This window comes from Dama dama, chromosome 9 (genome assembly GCF_033118175.1).
Source record: "Dama dama isolate Ldn47 chromosome 9, ASM3311817v1, whole genome shotgun sequence".
Taxonomy (NCBI): Eukaryota; Metazoa; Chordata; class Mammalia; order Artiodactyla; family Cervidae; genus Dama; species Dama dama.
Window position 1 is genome coordinate 12410934 of NC_083689.1, and position 17697 is coordinate 12428630.

A 17697-nucleotide genomic window follows, 5' to 3' on the forward strand; every position below is an offset into this window, starting at 1 on the left:
GGCTGCTCCTCAGTCTCCCCCACCCACACTGTGACTCCACCTTGCAGGTGCCAACCCTTGTGAGCACCTGGGCCGGTGTGTGAACACACAGGGCTCATTCCTATGCCAGTGCGGCCGTGGCTACACTGGCCCGCGCTGTGAGACCGATGTCAATGAATGCCTGTCAGGACCCTGCCGCAACCAGGCCACGTGTCTGGACCGCATAGGCCAGTTTACCTGCATCTGCATGGCAGGTGTGTGGTGGGCGTGGCTGGGGTGGGGCCTGAGTCTGGGAGGCAGGGTGAGAAAAGCCTTCAGGCAGAGGGGCCCAGAGCAGACAGAACTGGAAGGGTGAGAGACTGAAGCCTGGGATGAGGGGGAGGCAGAGCCAGAGCAGAGTCTGGGGGCGTGGTCCGGTGGAGTCAGGAGAACCTCAGATGGGCTGGGAGTGGAGTCTGGACGCACTGTGGGATGGGAATGACATGAGGGCAGGACCAGGGTCTGGAGTAGGGGTCACAGTGGAGACTGTGGACAGAGATGCACTGATGCTGGGGTGAGATTGAGGCTGGGCACAAGGCTATGGTGGGCCCTTGGCTGGGAGCTGGGGAAGAGGCATAATTTGAAGAAGGAAGGAGGTGGTCTGAAGACATGCCCACATGGAGTCTCAAGCCTTGAACCATTTGGGGCCACGCTGAATGAAGATCTAGCCTGAGTCTGAAAACTGAATCTAGGGATGGGTTGGGGTCAGGGCCAAGGCTCAGGGGAAGCGGGGTATGTCCCCCCTTGCTCTCCCTTCAGACCAGAAGCTAAACCCTCATTGCTGTGACCCCCCTCCCTCCACCCCTCCAGGTTTCACCGGCACCTATTGTGAGGTGGACATGGATGAGTGTCAGAGCAGCCCGTGTGTGAACGGTGGGGTCTGCAAGGACAGAGTCAATGGCTTCAGCTGCACGTGCCCCTCGGGTGAGGACTCTGGGCCAGGGAGCCTGAGAAAGACCTTCTGGGGCAAAGACTCCAGGATGGGAGCTTATAACATCATGTTAGTGGGTTCCTATATAGCAGATACCACCTTATGAAGTTAATTTACAAGTAAATGGGCTTTCCACCCAACGCAGGCAGCACTGGTGAGGGGTGACAGCTCTGGCCCTACCTGGGTCCCTCTGTTTATCTCACACTCCCCGCTCCAGGCTTCAGTGGGGCCATGTGTCAGCTGGATGTGGATGAGTGCGCCAGCACACCCTGCCGGAACGGAGCCAAGTGCGTGGACCAGCCAGATGGCTACGAGTGCCGCTGCGCAGAGGGTGAGGGCAGGCCAATGACAAGACGGCAGGAATCTGGAGGCGGGGCTAGTGGTGGGAAAGGGCCAATAATACGCTTGGGGGAAAGTTGGGGACAGAGCTGCCCCAAGGCAGGCCCGGAGCAGGACCACTGAAAGAGCCAGGAGGAGGAGCCAATCGTGGACATAAGCAGAGATAAGGCTAGGGGGTGGGCCCAAAGGCTCTGGTAGGATAGATGTGCACTGGATTGGAGGGACCCCGTCCAAACCCCTCCATCCCCAGGGACCTCCCGTACTTTTCTGCTCCGTCACTTCAGTTGTGTCCATTCTTTGCAAGCCAATGGACTGTGTAGCCCAACAGGCTTCTCTGTCCATGGGATTCTACAGGCAAGAATACTGGAATGGGTTGCCATGCCCTCCTCCAGGGGACCTTCCCCACCCAGGGATCGAACTCATCTCTCCTGCATTGCAGGCGGATTCTTTACCCACTGAACCACCTGGGAAGCCCAGGAACCTCCCATGTGTCCACATCTCCAGTGGAGGGAGAGGCAAATCAGGGCAGATGGTGTAAGGATTGGAAGCAGGGTCTCGCTAGGGGTGTGGTCTAACTGGTAGGGTCCTGGCCAGGGACAAGTCTCGGAGCTTGCCGCTGGATGGCCTCTGGTGGCCAGCCAGGGGCGGAGCCTGAACTGAGCCTGCCTCCTATTGGCTCAATGGGCCAGGCCTGAGGGAGAGCTGAGTTAGTATTGGGCAGAGGCCATGGCTATGGGTTGGCCAGTGGGTGGAGCCTGACCCTCTGTCCACCGCAGGCTTCGAGGGCACAGTGTGTGAGCGCAACGTGGATGACTGCTCGCCAGACCCTTGCCACCACGGGCGCTGTGTGGACGGCATCGCCAGTTTCTCGTGCGCCTGTGCCCCGGGCTACACCGGCATGCGCTGTGAAAGCCAGGTGGATGAATGCCGAAGCCAGCCCTGCCGACACGGAGGCAAATGCCTAGACCTGGTGGACAAATACCTCTGCCGCTGCCCTCCTGGCACCACAGGTGGGGCCAAGGGCTGGTCTGGGACAGGAATAGTACATATGGGACACAGAGGGTTCAGGAATGGTGTTTCTGGCAGGTCACGGTGGTGGCAATCCCAGTCGTGTTCCCCTTCCCCAGGTGTGAACTGCGAGGTGAACACTGATGATTGTGCTAGCAACCCCTGCACCTTTGGAGTCTGCCGGGACGGCATCAACCGCTATGATTGTGTCTGCCAGCCTGGATTCACAGGTGGGCAAGTGGCTGCCCTGGAAACAGGGTCTTTATAGAGTGAGGGTGAAATCACCTATTTTTCCTGGCCAGGTTTTGCCCCTCTGTTTGCACGTGCTTGTCCTTAGGGATTGTCCATGCTTTGCCCTGAGAATTTTGCTTTCTTTCATTGGCATGTGTCCCCATGTTGGCTCAAGATTATCCTGGTATGTCCATGAAGGTGTTCAGACTCAGAGGTTGAGGTGTTTCTGAGTGGGGCCAAGGCAATCCTTGGCGGAAATGAAAGTGACTTCATATAAGTTTGGGGGCAAGGGTGATCTGGGGCGAGGTATCTCTGGGTTACGGAGGTGGCTGTCCTAATTTGCACAAGAGCTGATGTGTTACGAAGCAGATGAGATGGTCCTTGCTCAAGGGTGTGACTGTGCTAAATGGTGCAAGGTTGCCCTTCCCTGGTTGGCTCCGCTATCCTTGTCCTGGGACGAGGTTGCCTGCCTGCTCCCCAGGGCCCCTCTGCAACGTGGAGATCAACGAGTGTGCGTCCAACCCCTGCGGCGAGGGAGCCTCCTGCGTGGATGGTGAAAATGGCTTCCGATGCCTCTGCCCACCTGGCTCCCTGCCCCCGCTCTGCCTTCCCCCAAGCCATCCTTGCGCCCAGGAACCCTGCAGTCATGGCATCTGCCACGATGCGCCTGGAGGGTGAGGTCTCTCCCCAGCTCCCTGACCCCCGCAGCTTCTCTACCCTCCTGCCAGCCCTGACTGCCTCCCTCACCAGGTTCCGCTGTGTGTGTGAACCTGGCTGGAGTGGCCCTCAGTGCAGTCAGAGCCTCACTCGAGATGCCTGTGAATCCCGTCCCTGCCGGGCAGGCGGCACCTGCACCAGTGATGGAATGGGCTTCCGCTGCACCTGTCCCCCTGGTATCCAGGGTGCGTGTCTCCACCTTTCCTCCCCAGGGCCTCTTCCTTCCTTCTTCCTTCTTATTTTCTTTCTGCTTCATTCTCTCTTCTTTCTCTGCATTTGCCCCTTTTTTTCTTTTCCTTTCACACTCTTACACAGGAGCTTGGGAGGGTGGGTATCAAGGTGGGGACCTTGTGGGGAGATGAGATCAAGGAATCTCTCAAGACTATCTTACTCTGCCTGCCCACTACAGGCCATCAGTGTGAGCTGCTGTCCCCCTGCACCCCGAATCCCTGTGAGCATGGGGGCTACTGTGAGTCTGCTCCTGGCCAGCTGGCTGTCTGCTCCTGCACCCCTGGTTGGCAAGGTACACCAGCTGCTTCTTCTGTCCTTCACCTCCTCTGCAACTTGCTCCATACTGGGTGATGCTGAGGACCCAGAGAAGGAGTACCGGCCCCCCCCCAGCTCTGCCTTTAAAAAAAATTTTTTTTTTTTAGTAAATTGTTTACTTATTATTTATTTGACTGTACTGGGTCTTAGTTGCAGCATGTGGGATCTAGTTTCCTGACCAGGGATTGAACCCAGGCCTCCTGCTTTGGAAGCACAGAGTCTTAGCCACTGCACCTGGTTCTGCCTTTTAAGGGAGCTTCCTTCTGGGAAGGAACAGAGCTAGACAGAGACACTTGCAGCCTGTGTAGTCAGTTCAGGAGAAGAGGAACGGATATGGGCTGTGTTGTTCATTGTTTAGTTGCTAAGTCATCTCTGACTCTTTTGACCCCATGGAGGGCACCGCGCCAGGCTTCCTTGTCCTTCACCATCTCCCGGAGTTTGCTCAAATTCACGTTGATTGAGTCTGTGATGCCATACAACCTCCCATCTCACCCTCTGTTGTCCCCTTCTCCTCCTGCCCTCAATCTTTCCCAGCATCAGGGTCTTTTCCAATGAGTTGGCTCTTAGCATCAAGTGGCCAAAGTATTGGAGATTCGGCTTCAGCTTCAGTCCCTCCAATGAATATTCAGGGTTGATTTCCTTTAGGAGTGACTGGTTTTGGTTTGATAAGGGCTTGAGAATCTAGAATTCAGGATGAGAGTTTGGGGAGAGCCTGGAGGAGCAGGCCTCAATCACAGAATCACATTCTCCACCCGCTGAAATAAGGAGAGGGGCGTGCTAGAACAGTATGTGCAAAACGCCCAGAGGCAAACTGTTCTTGCCTTCATCTATGTCAGTCTTAAGATTCCTCCTGAGCACTAGGTACTCCCGGACCCTACCCTGCATCTGCTAATCCTGGATGTTATTTTGCTCCCCACCCCCAGGCCCACGATGTCAGCAGGATGTGGATGAGTGTGCCAGCCCCTCACCCTGTGGTCCCCATGGTACCTGCACCAACCTGGCAGGGAGTTTCAGCTGTACCTGCCATGAGGGCTACAGTGGCCCTTCCTGTGATCAGGACATCGATGACTGTGACCCCAGTGAGTTCAAGGGAGCTCTTGGAGGGAGGGCTCTGACCTAGGGAACATGTTCATCAAGTTGCTACAGTAAGCCTAGCACTGTACTTTGATTTCATCTTCACAGTTGTCTTACTTTCTCCATTTCTTCATGAAAACTGAGGTCCCACAGAGGTTAAGTGACTTGCCCAAGGTCATACAGCAAGTAGAGAGATGAGCTAGGATAGGAGCACAGGTCTGTTTGACTCTGAAGCCTGTAAACTGCCTCTGGCAGCAAGCAAGTTAAAATTGTATGTAAAGTATGAGATAATAGGCCCCTTAGTGAGTCACCAGGAGCACTGTTCAATAGACAAATAATGCAAGTCACATATGAATTAATTTTTTTTAGTTGATTTTTTAAAAATCTTTTTAAATTTTTGAATTAATTAAAAAAAATTTATTTCGTTGCACTGGATCTTAGTTGCAGCATGGGGGATCTTGTTCCCTTACCAGGGATCAAACCCAGGCCCCCTGCCTTGATTGGGAGCAGGTAGTTTTAACCTCTGGACCCCCAGGGAAGTCCTTGAATTAATTATTTTCTAATAGCCACATTAAAAAGCAAACAAAATGACAACAGGTGATATTAAATTTAATAATATATTTTATTCAACCTAATACATAAAAACATTATCATTTCAACATGTAATCAATATAAAATTATTGAGGTATTTTACATTATTTTTTCTTTTTTCATATGGAATCTTCATGATCTGCTATCTGGTGTCTATTTTATGCTTACAGTACATCTCAAATTGGACCAACCACATGTCAGGTGCTCAAGAGCCATATGTAGTCAGTGACCACCATACTGGCTAGCCCAGGCCTGGAGGAGACCTCCTGTGCCAAACTCAGGAATTAAGCAGATACAACCAGTACTTGGGATTTCCCAGGTGGTGCTAGTGGTAAAGAACCCACCTGCCAATGCAGGAGACATAAGAGATGAGGGTTCGATCCCTGGGTGGGGGTGATCCTCTGAAGGGGGGCATGACAACCCACTCCAGTATTCTTGCCCAGAGAATCCCGTGGACAGAGGAGCTTGGCGGGCTACAGTCCATAGAGTCAAACAGATTCAGATATGTTTGAAGCGACATAGCACGCACGCAGGCAACTAGCACCTGGCAGCTCAAAGGGACCTTTTGGGAGCTTCTCAAACCTTTCCTCCCTTCCACATAGAGGAGGTTTCCATCAGATAAGGGAGGGGATGAGGCTTCAGAGAGGACAGGGTTTGGTTCCCCTGGCTAAGTGTGCTCCTCCCAGTGAAGCCTGGTTTTCTCCCGATTTCCCTCTACGCAAGGCATGGCCAGGTCAGGGGGTGAGGTGCGTGACCAGACCTCCTCCCTTCTGACCATAGACCCCTGCCTGAATGGTGGCTCATGTCAGGACGGAGTGGGCTCCTTTTCCTGCTCCTGCCTCCCTGGCTTTGCTGGCCCCCGCTGCGCCCGAGACGTGGACGAATGTCTGAGCAGCCCCTGCGGCTCAGGCACCTGCACAGACCACGTGGCCTCCTTCACCTGCACTTGCCCGCCCGGTTATGGCGGCTTCCGCTGCGAGCAGGACATCCCCGACTGCAGTCCCAGGTGGGTGGGGCCGCTCCTGGGGGGCAGGGACCCTGGCATCGGATGGGGCGTGGGACCCGAGGAGCCGAGGACAAGGAGTCCTCGGCTGGACACCCACTTCAGGACTCTGATGCCTGATGGGAACGTGTCCGGGAAGGGGCAGGACATCTGTTGGGAGGTCACCTTAGGTACCCTGGTCCCTGCGGGAGCAAGGCCAGGCCAGGGTGGGGCCTCCACAGAGCCCTGAAGCACCTGGGGTACTGGGGTTAAGGGACACGACAGGGCGGGGCCTTCGGGGGACCTCAGCTTCTCCCTGGCGTCTTGTCACACTTCCGCCCGAGGGAGCCCAGGAGCGGGGCGGGGCCTGTGAAGGGCGGGGCCTGACGCGCCCCGCCTTTCCCTCCAGCTCCTGCTTCAATGGAGGGACCTGCGTGGATGGTGTGAACTCCTTCACCTGCCTGTGCCGCGCGGGCTACACTGGCGCACACTGCCAGCATGAGACGGACCCTTGCCTCTCGCGGCCCTGCATGCACGGGGGCGTCTGCACTGCCGCCCACCCCGGCTTCCGCTGCGCCTGCCCAGGGGGCTTCACCGGCGCTCAGTGCCAGGTGGGCGGGGTCACTGGAGCCTTGGGGGCGGAGTCTAGAGGGATGTTCTGGGGGAGGGGCCGTGTGGGTACCTTGGTTGGTTGAGGAGGCAGCCTGGATCCTGGGGAGGAGTTGGCACAGGGATTGCGGTGAGGGGCCTGTCAGGGATCCTGGGGGAGAAATCTGGAGAGGCGTTCTGGAGCCTGCTCAGGACCTTGGAGGAGAAGCTGGGCAGGGTTTCTAGGGGTCCCCGAGTGTGGACACTCCGGCCTTCCTCGATAGACGCTGGTGGACTGGTGCAGCCGCTCGCCCTGTCAGAATGGGGGTCGCTGTGCCCGGACAGGGTCCTCTTTCTACTGCCTTTGCCCCCCGGGGTGGAGCGGCCGCCTATGTGACATCCGGAGCCTGCCCTGCAGAGAGGCTGCAGCCCAAATCGGTGAGGGGGGGTGTGTGATTGGGTGTGTGCGCACATACTTCCTGCTAGGGTGAGCTGAATGAGAGCGCATCAGAGCTTATGGACGTGGTAGGGTGTGTGAGTGCGTGTGGATATGGCCAGGACACGGTGGTGTGTGTGTCTATCACCGTGAAACGACTGGGATGTCTGCGATGCCTTGTGTGACCTAGCTGATGTGAGCTTTGAAAGTGCGCACGCGCGCGCGTGTGTGTATGTGTCAGTGTGAGGGGATGTGTGGGAACCCAGTGGAATGTGTGTGACGCCTTGGTGACCGAGGCTAGTGGGGATGCTGGGTGTGCTGTGTATGACGGGGGCAGGGAGGAGGGAGTCTGCCTGATGCTGCTCTCCTCTGCTCAGGGGTGCCCACGGAGCAGCTGTGTCAGGCGGGTGGGCAGTGTGTGGACAAGGACAGCTCCCACTACTGTGTGTGCCCAGAGGGCCACACCGGCAGCCACTGTGAGCAGGAGATGGACCCCTGCTTGGCTCAGCCCTGCCAGCATGGGGGCACCTGCCGAGGCTACATGGGCGGTTATGTGTGCGAGGTAAGGAGCACCCAGGGGAGGAGACGGAGGGCTGCTCACTCCTGGGTGAGTCTGGCTACACATTTCTGTGTGTCTAGAGCCTGGTGCAGTGTCCCTCTCTAGGCATGTCTGGGTTTTTGCTTTTGTGACTCTGGGTGTCTCTGTGGTGTCACTCTGGGTAGATCTCAGGGTGTCTGCGTCTGGCTCTGCCTCTGTCTTTTGTTATTTCTTGGACGTATGTGTCTCTGTGCATGGTGTCTCTATGGGTATGAATGGCACACATGTGCCAATGTCTGAGTGTGCGTCTCTGGCCATGTGTGGCTTGGGTGTATCTGTGTATTTCTCCTGTGTGACTGCCTATACATTTGTATGTATGTTTCTTTGCACTGAGTGTTATCCATAGCCCTATGTGTCCGGGTGTTTCCATGCACTGGGTGTGTGTTTCTGCTCACTGAGCATGTGTCCGTGCATGGGATGCCTGCGTGTGCCCCTTGGCCCTGTGATTCTCTGTATCTCCATGGGGAGCGTATGCGTCCCTCTGGGCTGAGGAGGTCCCTGTCTCGCCCCCACTGCAGTGTCCAGCCGGCTACACTGGTGACAGTTGTGAGGATGATATAGACGAGTGTGCCTCCCAGCCCTGCCAGCATAGGGGCATCTGCATTGACCTCGTGGCCCACTATCTCTGCTCCTGTCCCCCAGGAACGCTGGGTAGGCCAGGACCAGGGGTGGGGGACAGGCGGGGAGGCTCCGTTTCTGAGCCCTCCTGATGTTCCCTATCCCCCACCCTCCAGGCGTGCTCTGCGAGATTAATGAGGATGACTGTGGCCCAGGCCCAGCCCTCGACCTGGGGCCTCGGTGCCTGCACAATGGTACCTGCGTGGACCTGGTGGGTGGGTTCCGCTGCACCTGCCCCCCAGGATACACTGGCCTGCGCTGTGAGGGGGACATCAATGAGTGTCGCCCAGGTGCCTGCCACGCGGCGCATACCCGGGACTGCCTGCAGGACCCAGGTGGGGGCTTCCGCTGCCTGTGTCACCCTGGCTTCACAGGTGAGCACGGGAAGAGGGGGCTGGCCTGGGATCCTGCCTGTGTTTCCCACAGGCAGCTGATCCGCGTCCTCCTGCTTGCCAAGGTCCCCGCTGTCAGACTATCTTGTCTCCCTGTGAGTCTCAGCCTTGTCAGCACGGAGGCCAGTGCCGTCCCAGCCCCGGCCCTGGGGGTGTGCTGCTTTTCTCTTGCCACTGCATCCCGGTAGGTGGTAGGTGGGGGTGGCCCGTGGTAGCGGGGTCTCTGGAAGCCGGTGGGGCAGGGGTTAGGGGGCATGGCCTCATGGGAGGGTGACGCTTTAGGGGACAAGAAGTGGAAGAGGATTTCTGGGAAATGTTGAAATTACCTGGAGGTTGTGTGTGTGTCTCTCCGGAATTTGGGGTTGCGGCCTCTTGGGAACGCTTGGGCTTACCTGTAAGGTGGGGCTGGCAGTGGGAGCTAGGAGAGGTTGGGCCAGACCTGGGGCGATCAGAGGCACAACCTTTCCCAAGTTCTGATCCTCGATATTTCCCTTCCCTCTCCCCCTTCAACCCTCAATCCGCTTCTCCACCTTTCCATTTCTCTTACCTTCCCTACTTTCTCCTCCCCTTCTCTCTCTCCCTCCATCCCCTGTCCCCGCGCTTTTTTTCCTCTCCCCCCACCCAACCCACAGCCGTTCTGGGGCCCGCGTTGCGAGCGGGTGGCACGCTCCTGCCGGGAGCTGCAGTGCCCAATGGGTGTCCCGTGTCAGCAGACGGTCCGTGGACCGCGCTGCGCCTGCCCCCCGGGGCTGTCGGGTCCCGCCTGCAGGGGTTCCCGGGGGTCGCCCCCCGGGGCCGCCAACGCCAGTTGCGCGACCTCTCCCTGCCTCCACGGGGGCTCCTGCCGCCCGGAGCCGCTCGCGCCCTTCTTCCGCTGCGCTTGCGCGCCAGGCTGGGCCGGGCCGCGCTGCGAGGTGCCCGCGACGATGCCCGAGGTATCCGTGGCGATGCCCGAGGTCCCGGAGGAGCCGGCGTGCCCGAGAGCCGCCTGCGAGGCCAAGAGCGGTGACAAGAACTGCGACCGCGAGTGCAACAGCCCCGGCTGCGGCTGGGACGGAGGCGACTGCTCGCTGAGCGTGAGCGACCCCTGGCGGCAGTGCGCGGCGCTGCAGTGCTGGCTCCTGTTCAACAACAGCCGCTGCGACCCCGCCTGCAGCTCGCCCGCCTGCCTCTACGACAACTTCGACTGCCGCGCCGGCGGCCGCGAGCGCACCTGCAAGTGAGTCCGTCCTCAGCCGGGATCTTGTCTGTCCATGTGCCACACCTGACCACCCGTGGGCCCTGCTTCTCTTGTCTGTCCATCCGTTTGCCTTGATCTGTCAGTCCGTCCTCAGTCTGTCTGTTGGGCTGTGCCTTCGTTTGCCCCGTCTGTTTCCTGGTGTCCCTTGTCTGCCCATCCGCGTGCAGTTTGTCTGTCTGTGCCCGTCACCTAGCCATCCATGTGCCATTTATGTCTGTGTGTCTTCCCATTCTTGTGCCCTGGCTGTACATCTTTGTTCCCTGCCTATCAATGTGGCAGTCTGTTTGTCCATCCATTAGCCTTTTCTGTTTTTCTGTCTGCCTCTGCACCCCATCTGTCCCTCGTTATACACTGTTTGTTGGCCTTTATGTCCATCCGTGAATTCGTTTTGTCCCTCTATGCACCCAGCTGTCTGTCTGCACCCCTGCTTGTCTATCCTTGGACCCCATCTGTCCATCTGTCTGTCTCTATGCCAGTCTGTCCCTCTGTGTGCCCCATCTGCCCATCTGCGCACCTTTGTGCCCCACCTGTTCATTCACATGCCCCTTCTGTCCTTATGTCAATCCATGCATGTTTTTGCCCTTCTGTATGCCCATTCATCTGTCCATGGCCCTGCTGGTCTTTCCCTGCCCCTCTTCTGACCTTCTCTGTCTGTTCATGAGGCCTGCCTGTCTGTCTCATACATTCTCTCTATCCATCCATATTCTCTGTCCTGTCTGACCCTCTGCGTGTCCTTCTGTCTCCCCCTGTCTCATTCTGCTCCAGCCATCCTGGCCTTTCTTCAGTCTTTAGATTCCCCGGCTTGGGCCCATCTCAGGGCCTTTGCTCTGGCTTGTCCTTCAGGAAGTCACATGGCTCCTCCCTCATCTCCTTCAAGTCTTTGCTCAAGCACAAGTCTCTCCGTGAACTCCTTGCTGGCCACCCACAGCACTTCCTCTGCTTAATTTTTTCCCTTAGCATTTAATTCGTGTGTGTGTATGTTTACGTTTAGCCTTTATTGGTGTGTAATCAAAATACCGTATGTTCTGCTCATTCATCATTTTTAATATATGCCTCTGCCCATTGTAATGACAGTTTCAAGTGGGTTAGGTTTTGTGTTGGGGCCATATCCTTAGTGGACTTCCCTGGTAGCTCAGTCGGTAAAGAATCTGCCTGCAATGCAGGAGACCTGGATTTGATCCCTGGGTCGGAAAGATCCCCTGGAAAAGGGAAAGGCTACTCACTTCCGTATTCCTGCCTGGAGAATTCCATGGACAGAGGAGCCTGGCGGACCACCATCCATGGGGTCTCAAAGAGTCAGACACGACTGAGTGACTAACGTTTTCACCTCACCCATATCCTTAGTGCCTACCGCTGCGCTCAGCACCTAGGACGCAGTTGTCAATAGTTATTGACTTATTAATAATTGCAAAGCAACTGCCTGGTTTTGCAGAAAGCCTGATACATTCCACAAGCATGTGGATATATTCCAGTTCTCTGCTCCTTGAGGAGTCTTGGGTGCTTTGTGGTGTATTCGTGCAGCGGGGGGCAAGGTCGGGGCGTGTGGGGTTAGGGGTTGGGGGGAGGCTCCCTTGACCCCGCCCTCCTTCGCCCCCAGCCCAGTGTATGAGAAGTACTGCGCCGACCACTTCGCTGACGGCCGCTGCGACCAGGGCTGCAACACGGAGGAGTGCGGCTGGGACGGCCTGGACTGTGCGGGTGAGGTGCCGGCGCTGCTGGCCCGCGGCGTCCTGGTGCTCACAGTGCTGCTGCCGCCGGAGGAGCTGCTGCGCTCCAGCGCCGACTTCCTGCAGCGGCTCAGCGGCATCCTGCGCACCTCGCTGCGCTTCCGTCTGGACGAGAACGGTCAGGCCATGGTCTTCCCTTACCATCGGCCCGGGCCTGGCGCTGAGTCCCGGAACCGGCGGGAGCTGGCCCCCGAGGTGATCGGGTGAGTGACTCCACCCCCCGGGGAGCCGTGGGGGGCGCACGCAGATGCTAGGGAAGGGGCACCATTCACAAGGCCTTGTGCCTTTGCTGTGCTGTGCCTCTCAGTCGTGTCTGACTCTTTGCGATCCCATGGACTGTAGCCCACCAGGCTCCTCTGTCCATGGGGATTTTCCAGGCAAGAATACTGGAGTGGATTGCCATGCCCTCCTCCAGGGGATCTTCCCAACCCAGGGATGGAACCCAGGTCTCCCACATTGCAGGCAGATTCTTTACCAGCTGAGCTACCAGGGAAGCCAAACCCCTTGTGCGTTTTACTTCCCTTAACATCTGGGAACCCCTATCCTAGCTATTTTTAAGTTCCCTTCAAACTCTCAAACTCTGTGGCTGAACTTGGCTTTACTCCGGAAATATCTGAGAAAGCACCTAATAGGTTTCAGGCTCTGGGTTAGGCCTTTAGTCCAGTTATGTTTTCATTGATTTCACTGCTTAGGAAATGCCCAACATGTGGGAGTGCCTTCTTGGTAGTACATACAGTGTTATATAATACATATAATACACACATCTCAACCTCAGCACCATTGACATTTGGGGCCAGATCATTCTTTACTGTGAGGGGCTGTTCTGTCTTGTACACTGTAGTATGTTTGGCATCTTCCCTGGCCTTTACTCAATGGATGCAGGCAATAGATCTCCCCCCTCCCAGATGTGACAACCAGAAATGCCTCCAGACATGGGCAATGGTCCGTTGGGGAGCAGAAGAAGAGCCCCCCTCCTGATCCGTGTCTGCACCCCAGCCTCTCACTGAACCCCCGATCCTATGCTCTATGAACTCCAATACCACCTCTGGCTCTAACTTGCCCTCTTTTTTGTTTTAATTTATTTTTTAACTTATAAAATTTATAGTGAAGTAAAAAGTCGCTCAGTCATGTCTGGCTTTTTGCGACCCCATGGACTATACAGTCCATGGAATTCTCCAGGCCAGAATACTGGAGTGGGTAGCTTTCCCCTTCTCCAGGGGATCTTCCCAACGCAGGGATTGAACCCAGGTCTCCTGCATTGCAGGCGGATTCTTTACCAGCTGAGTCACAAGGGAAGCATATAGGAGACTTGTAAAGATAAAAAACAAAGTTACATGTAGTTCCATTATATATTATGGGCTTTCCAGTTGGTGCTAGTGGTAAAGAACCCTCTTGCCAATGCAGGAGATGTAAGAGACGTGGGTTTGATCCCTGGGTCAGGAAGATCCCCTATAGAAGGGCATATCAACCCACTCCGGTATTCTTGCCTGGAGAATTCCATGGACAGAGGAGCCTGGGGCTATAGTTCATTGGGGTGGCAAAGAGTTGGACATGAATGAAGCCACTTAACACGAATGTGTATATTATGATCATTTTTAAATAGATAAATTATGATTTTTAGTTGGAGTTTCAGTATCAAACTGTTCAAAATTAATATAAATGGAAAATATAAAACTCTCCTGCTGGTGACCTGGTGGAGGAACCAGAGGGAGATGTGGCTTCTGAACAGGGTAGGACCCTGACACAGAGAGGAGGGCTGGAAGTTAGAGGTGAGGAGCAGGACCTCTGACTGGGATGAAGGAGATGGGTGGATGGGTGGTGTGCCAGTCCTTGGCTGGGTGACTGAGTTGCTGGAAGTGTTCTCATCAAGAGGAAGACACAAGGCTTCCCTGGCAGCTTAGTGGTAAAGAATCTACTTGCCAATGCAAAGAGACATCGGTTCGATCCCTATGTTGGGAAGCTTCCACCAGCGGTGGAGGGACTCAGCTCGTGTACCACAGCTGCCGAGCTTGTGCTCTAGAGCCCAGGAACCGCAACTGCTGAGCCCACGTCCCCTAGAGCCAGTGCCCTGCAGCAAGAGAAGTCAGCGCAGTGAGAAGCCCGCACACTGCAACGAGCGTAGCCCCTGCTCTCCAGAACTAGAGAAAAGTTTGTGGAGCAATGAAGACTCCGCACAGCCAAAAATAAATAAACAAGTAAAATTATTTTAAAAATCTCTTGTAAAAAAGATTAAGACATCAGGTGGAAATTCTGGGTCACTTTGTGACTTGTAGAGTCTGGAGGGAACTGGGGGTCTCGGGGAGACCCTAAGGAGGCAGCTAGGGTCTGAAGAGTGAGACCAACGAGTTTGGCAATCATTGTAGCCATAGAGGGACTTGGAGAAGTAGGGAGACATGTGGGGAACAGAAGGATGAAATGGGGACCCTGAGCCCTAAAGATTGGTTGAAAGAAATTAGCTCAGAAAAGAGAAGCGGAAGGAGCAGAGACAGAAGGGGACCCAGGGCTTGGGGTACTGGGTATCCTGAAGAAGGAAAACGTTTGGAGGGTTGGGATCCTGGAAGCAGAGCCTGAGATGGAGATTCAGATATAGGCAATGTATTGAAAGGGTGTTCTGGGTTGATCGGGAGGCAGGATGGGACAGGAGCAGGAACTGAGGCAGGAGGGAGCCTCAGCCAGGATCGGGCCGCAGCCTGATCCCTTGGAGAGCTCTGGAGGGTAAGGTTGGTCCCGCCTTGAGACAGAAGGGCCAGCTTTTATACACATCAGTCGGTCCCTGGCCTAGGGCTTCCCTAAGTGGTGTCACCTCCCAAGGGAAGGGCTCCCCACTTTGCTGAGGCTAGTTTTCTGGGGGAAGGGACAGCTGTCAACTGTAGAAGCCAGTGCTCATAGCAGGCAGGAGGTAGATGCACCAGCCTGAGAAAGGAGATTTTGATGGGAAAACAATGGCCATTGGATTCATGACTTAGAGGACACTGGTGGCCACAGCAAGACTGGCTTGGGAATTGGCAAAGAACTTTAAGCATATGCAAAAACAGATCAGGGTTGTGCACATCTAGGTACCTAGGACAAAGCATTGACAATGAGCACATGTGGCCATTCTTTATATATATATATATATATATATATATATATTTGGCTTCGCTGGGTCTTAGTTGTGGCTCACGGGATCTTTGATCTTCTTTGTAGGGTCTTTAGTTGTGGCATGTGGGATCTAGTGCCCTGACCAGGAACTGAACCCAGGCCCCCTGCACTTGGTGCTAGGAGTCTTAGCCATTGGATTATGAGGGCATTCCCCCATAGGCCATTCCTGTTTCATATCTAGTCCTTCGATTTGTCCTAGTTACCATGCTATGTCAAAATAATTCCTAGATAGCGTGTCACTTCATACGTAGACATTTCATTATGCTTCTCTAAAAAAAAATAAGCTCTCTTCTTAAAAACACTGTAATACCATGACCACAGGTAAAAAAAATAAACATCCTTAATATCACCAAATATATAGTAAGTGGATTTAAAAAAAGGTAGTTTGAGGGGATGTGGTGGGGTTGGATGCCAGACGGGAGTTAGTGGGGACCTGGTGAGTAGAGGCTCTTCTGAGCGCGGCGTGGGGCGGTGGGCGGGGCCTGGGGCGGGGCTTGTAGCAGCGCCTGCTGAGCCTCCCGCCCCTCCGCCGTGTCTCCGCAGCTCTGTAGTGATGCTGGAGATTGACAACCGGCTGTGCCTGCAGTCGCCCGAGAATGACCACTGTTTCCCTGACGCTCAGAGCGCGGCGGACTATTTGGGAGCGTTGTCGGCGGTGGAGCGCCTTGACTTCCCCTACCCACTGCGGGCGGCGCGGGGTGAGGCCCGGCCCGGGGTCAGGGGATGAGGGTGGGCCCGGGCCCCTGGTAAAGACCCCCTGCTTCCTGCCCGCAGGGGAGCCGGTGGAGCTGCCGGAACCAAGCGTGCCGCTGTTACCGCTGCTGGCGGCCAGCGGCATCTTCCTGTTGGTCCTCCTGGTCCTCGGCGTCATGGTGGCCCGCCGCAAGCGTGAGCACAGCACCCTCTGGTTCCCCGAGGGCTTCGCGCTGCACAAGGACGCGGCCGCGGGACACAAGGGCCGGCGGGAACCCGTGGGCCAAGACGCGCTGGGCATGAAGTGAGGACCCCACGCGATCCCTCACCCCGTCCCTGACTGTGGCGGGGTCTGATGAGCCCTTGAGCCCACCTTCACCTGACTCTGCCCTCTGACCCCTACCTGACCCTAACTTCAGACTCCAGCCTGGACATCAGTGTTTGTCTCCTTGACCAATGACTCCGTAATCCCTAAGGGATCACCCCTGATTTGTGGCCTTCGATCCCCTTTCGTATGGCCCAGTTCCCTGACTCAAATCCTACTGTGACTACCCCCTCCCCCCATCCCAGCCTCCCAGACTTCACCCTGATACTCAGAATGTGTTCCCTCATGAGCCCTGTCTGCACCCCAGCCCCTCACTGGACCCCCTGATCCTATCCTCTATGAGCCCCAGCACCACCTCTGGCTCTAACCTACCCTGACTTTTTTTTTTGTTTTAATTTTTAATTTATGAAAGTATGATAGCACATTTATAGGAGACTTGGAAAATACAGAAGAAAGTTACATATAGTTCTACTGTATGTTACAATTATTTTTTAAGTAGATAAATTAAGATTTTTCATTGGAGTTTCAATATCAAACTCAAAAAATTAACAGAATGAATAGACAGAAAAGCAGAAGGATATGGTAGACCTGAAAAGCAGTATGAGCCAATTCAACATAATTAAGATTATACAATTTTCACACAACAGCAGGGAACAAAACCTTCAAGTTCCCATAGACTATAAACCAGGAGATACTGGCCCATACCCAGGGTCATAAAACAAGGTGCAAAAATGTCATGGTCTAAAGGTATTGAAATCATATCGAGTCTGTTCTCTTATCACTGTGGAATCATGTTAGAAATCAATATCAAAAGAAATTTTAAAATAACCCACATATTTGCAAGTGCACTGTGACATTTACCGAGAGATCTTTGACTTAGCCATTGAAAGCCTCAAGAATAACCTGCCCTGACTCTTGACCTGACTTCTCACCTTTCTCGCCTTTCCACCCCAACTCAGTGCTCATTCCCCAGGATCCTCAGTCCTGGCCTTGGCCATGACCTCCACCTCCCTGACCAGCCCCTCAAGACTCCAGCCATACCCTGTCCTAATCCCTGAATTTACCTCTCCTGTGACCCTGTGCCCTCTGCTGCCTCTCCACAACCTCTTCATTCCTGGCTACATCTCTCAGCTGCTATGAGGATAACTCTGTCTTCCATGACTATGATGTCATCTGCCGTAACCCATGCCGTATGCCTGTGACCCTTACCTGTCCCACAGACAACTGCTCTGACCGCTGACTCCTGTCCCTTCCCCAGTTCCACCTGACTGTCACCCATCACAACCCCTGACAGTATCCCCTGCAACCCTGACCACATCCTGCATCCGGTCCTTAGACCCTGTCTCTTGACCCTGTGGGCCCTGCCCCTGCTGACCCCGTTGTCCCTCACCCCTCCCCACTGTCCCCACAGGAACATGGCCAAGGGTGAGAGTCTGATGGGGGAGGTGGCCACCGACTGGATGGACACAGAGTGCCCGGAGGCCAAGCGACTGAAGGTTGTG

The 17697-nt window shown here is 55.3% G+C and overlaps 1 protein-coding gene across 1 annotated transcript in view; it reads left to right on the forward strand.

The window, feature by feature from the left end:
* The window catches only part of NOTCH3 (notch receptor 3), a 39343-nt gene that overhangs the window by 8330 nt on the left and 13316 nt on the right, over positions 1–17697 (forward strand). Inside the window, exons 8-28 of the mRNA XM_061150018.1 lie at positions 48–233; positions 829–942; positions 1167–1280; positions 2065–2298; positions 2416–2526; positions 3009–3201; positions 3278–3429; positions 3654–3767; positions 4714–4869; positions 6236–6461; positions 6847–7048; positions 7310–7463; positions 7839–8023; positions 8578–8710; positions 8794–9051; positions 9135–9253; positions 9702–10288; positions 11907–12239; positions 15721–15875; positions 15952–16174; positions 17607–17691. Coding sequence (XP_061006001.1) covers positions 48–233; positions 829–942; positions 1167–1280; positions 2065–2298; positions 2416–2526; positions 3009–3201; positions 3278–3429; positions 3654–3767; positions 4714–4869; positions 6236–6461; positions 6847–7048; positions 7310–7463; positions 7839–8023; positions 8578–8710; positions 8794–9051; positions 9135–9253; positions 9702–10288; positions 11907–12239; positions 15721–15875; positions 15952–16174; positions 17607–17691 — 4034 coding nt within the window. The remainder of the gene's footprint in view (positions 1–47; positions 234–828; positions 943–1166; positions 1281–2064; positions 2299–2415; positions 2527–3008; positions 3202–3277; positions 3430–3653; positions 3768–4713; positions 4870–6235; positions 6462–6846; positions 7049–7309; positions 7464–7838; positions 8024–8577; positions 8711–8793; positions 9052–9134; positions 9254–9701; positions 10289–11906; positions 12240–15720; positions 15876–15951; positions 16175–17606; positions 17692–17697) is intronic.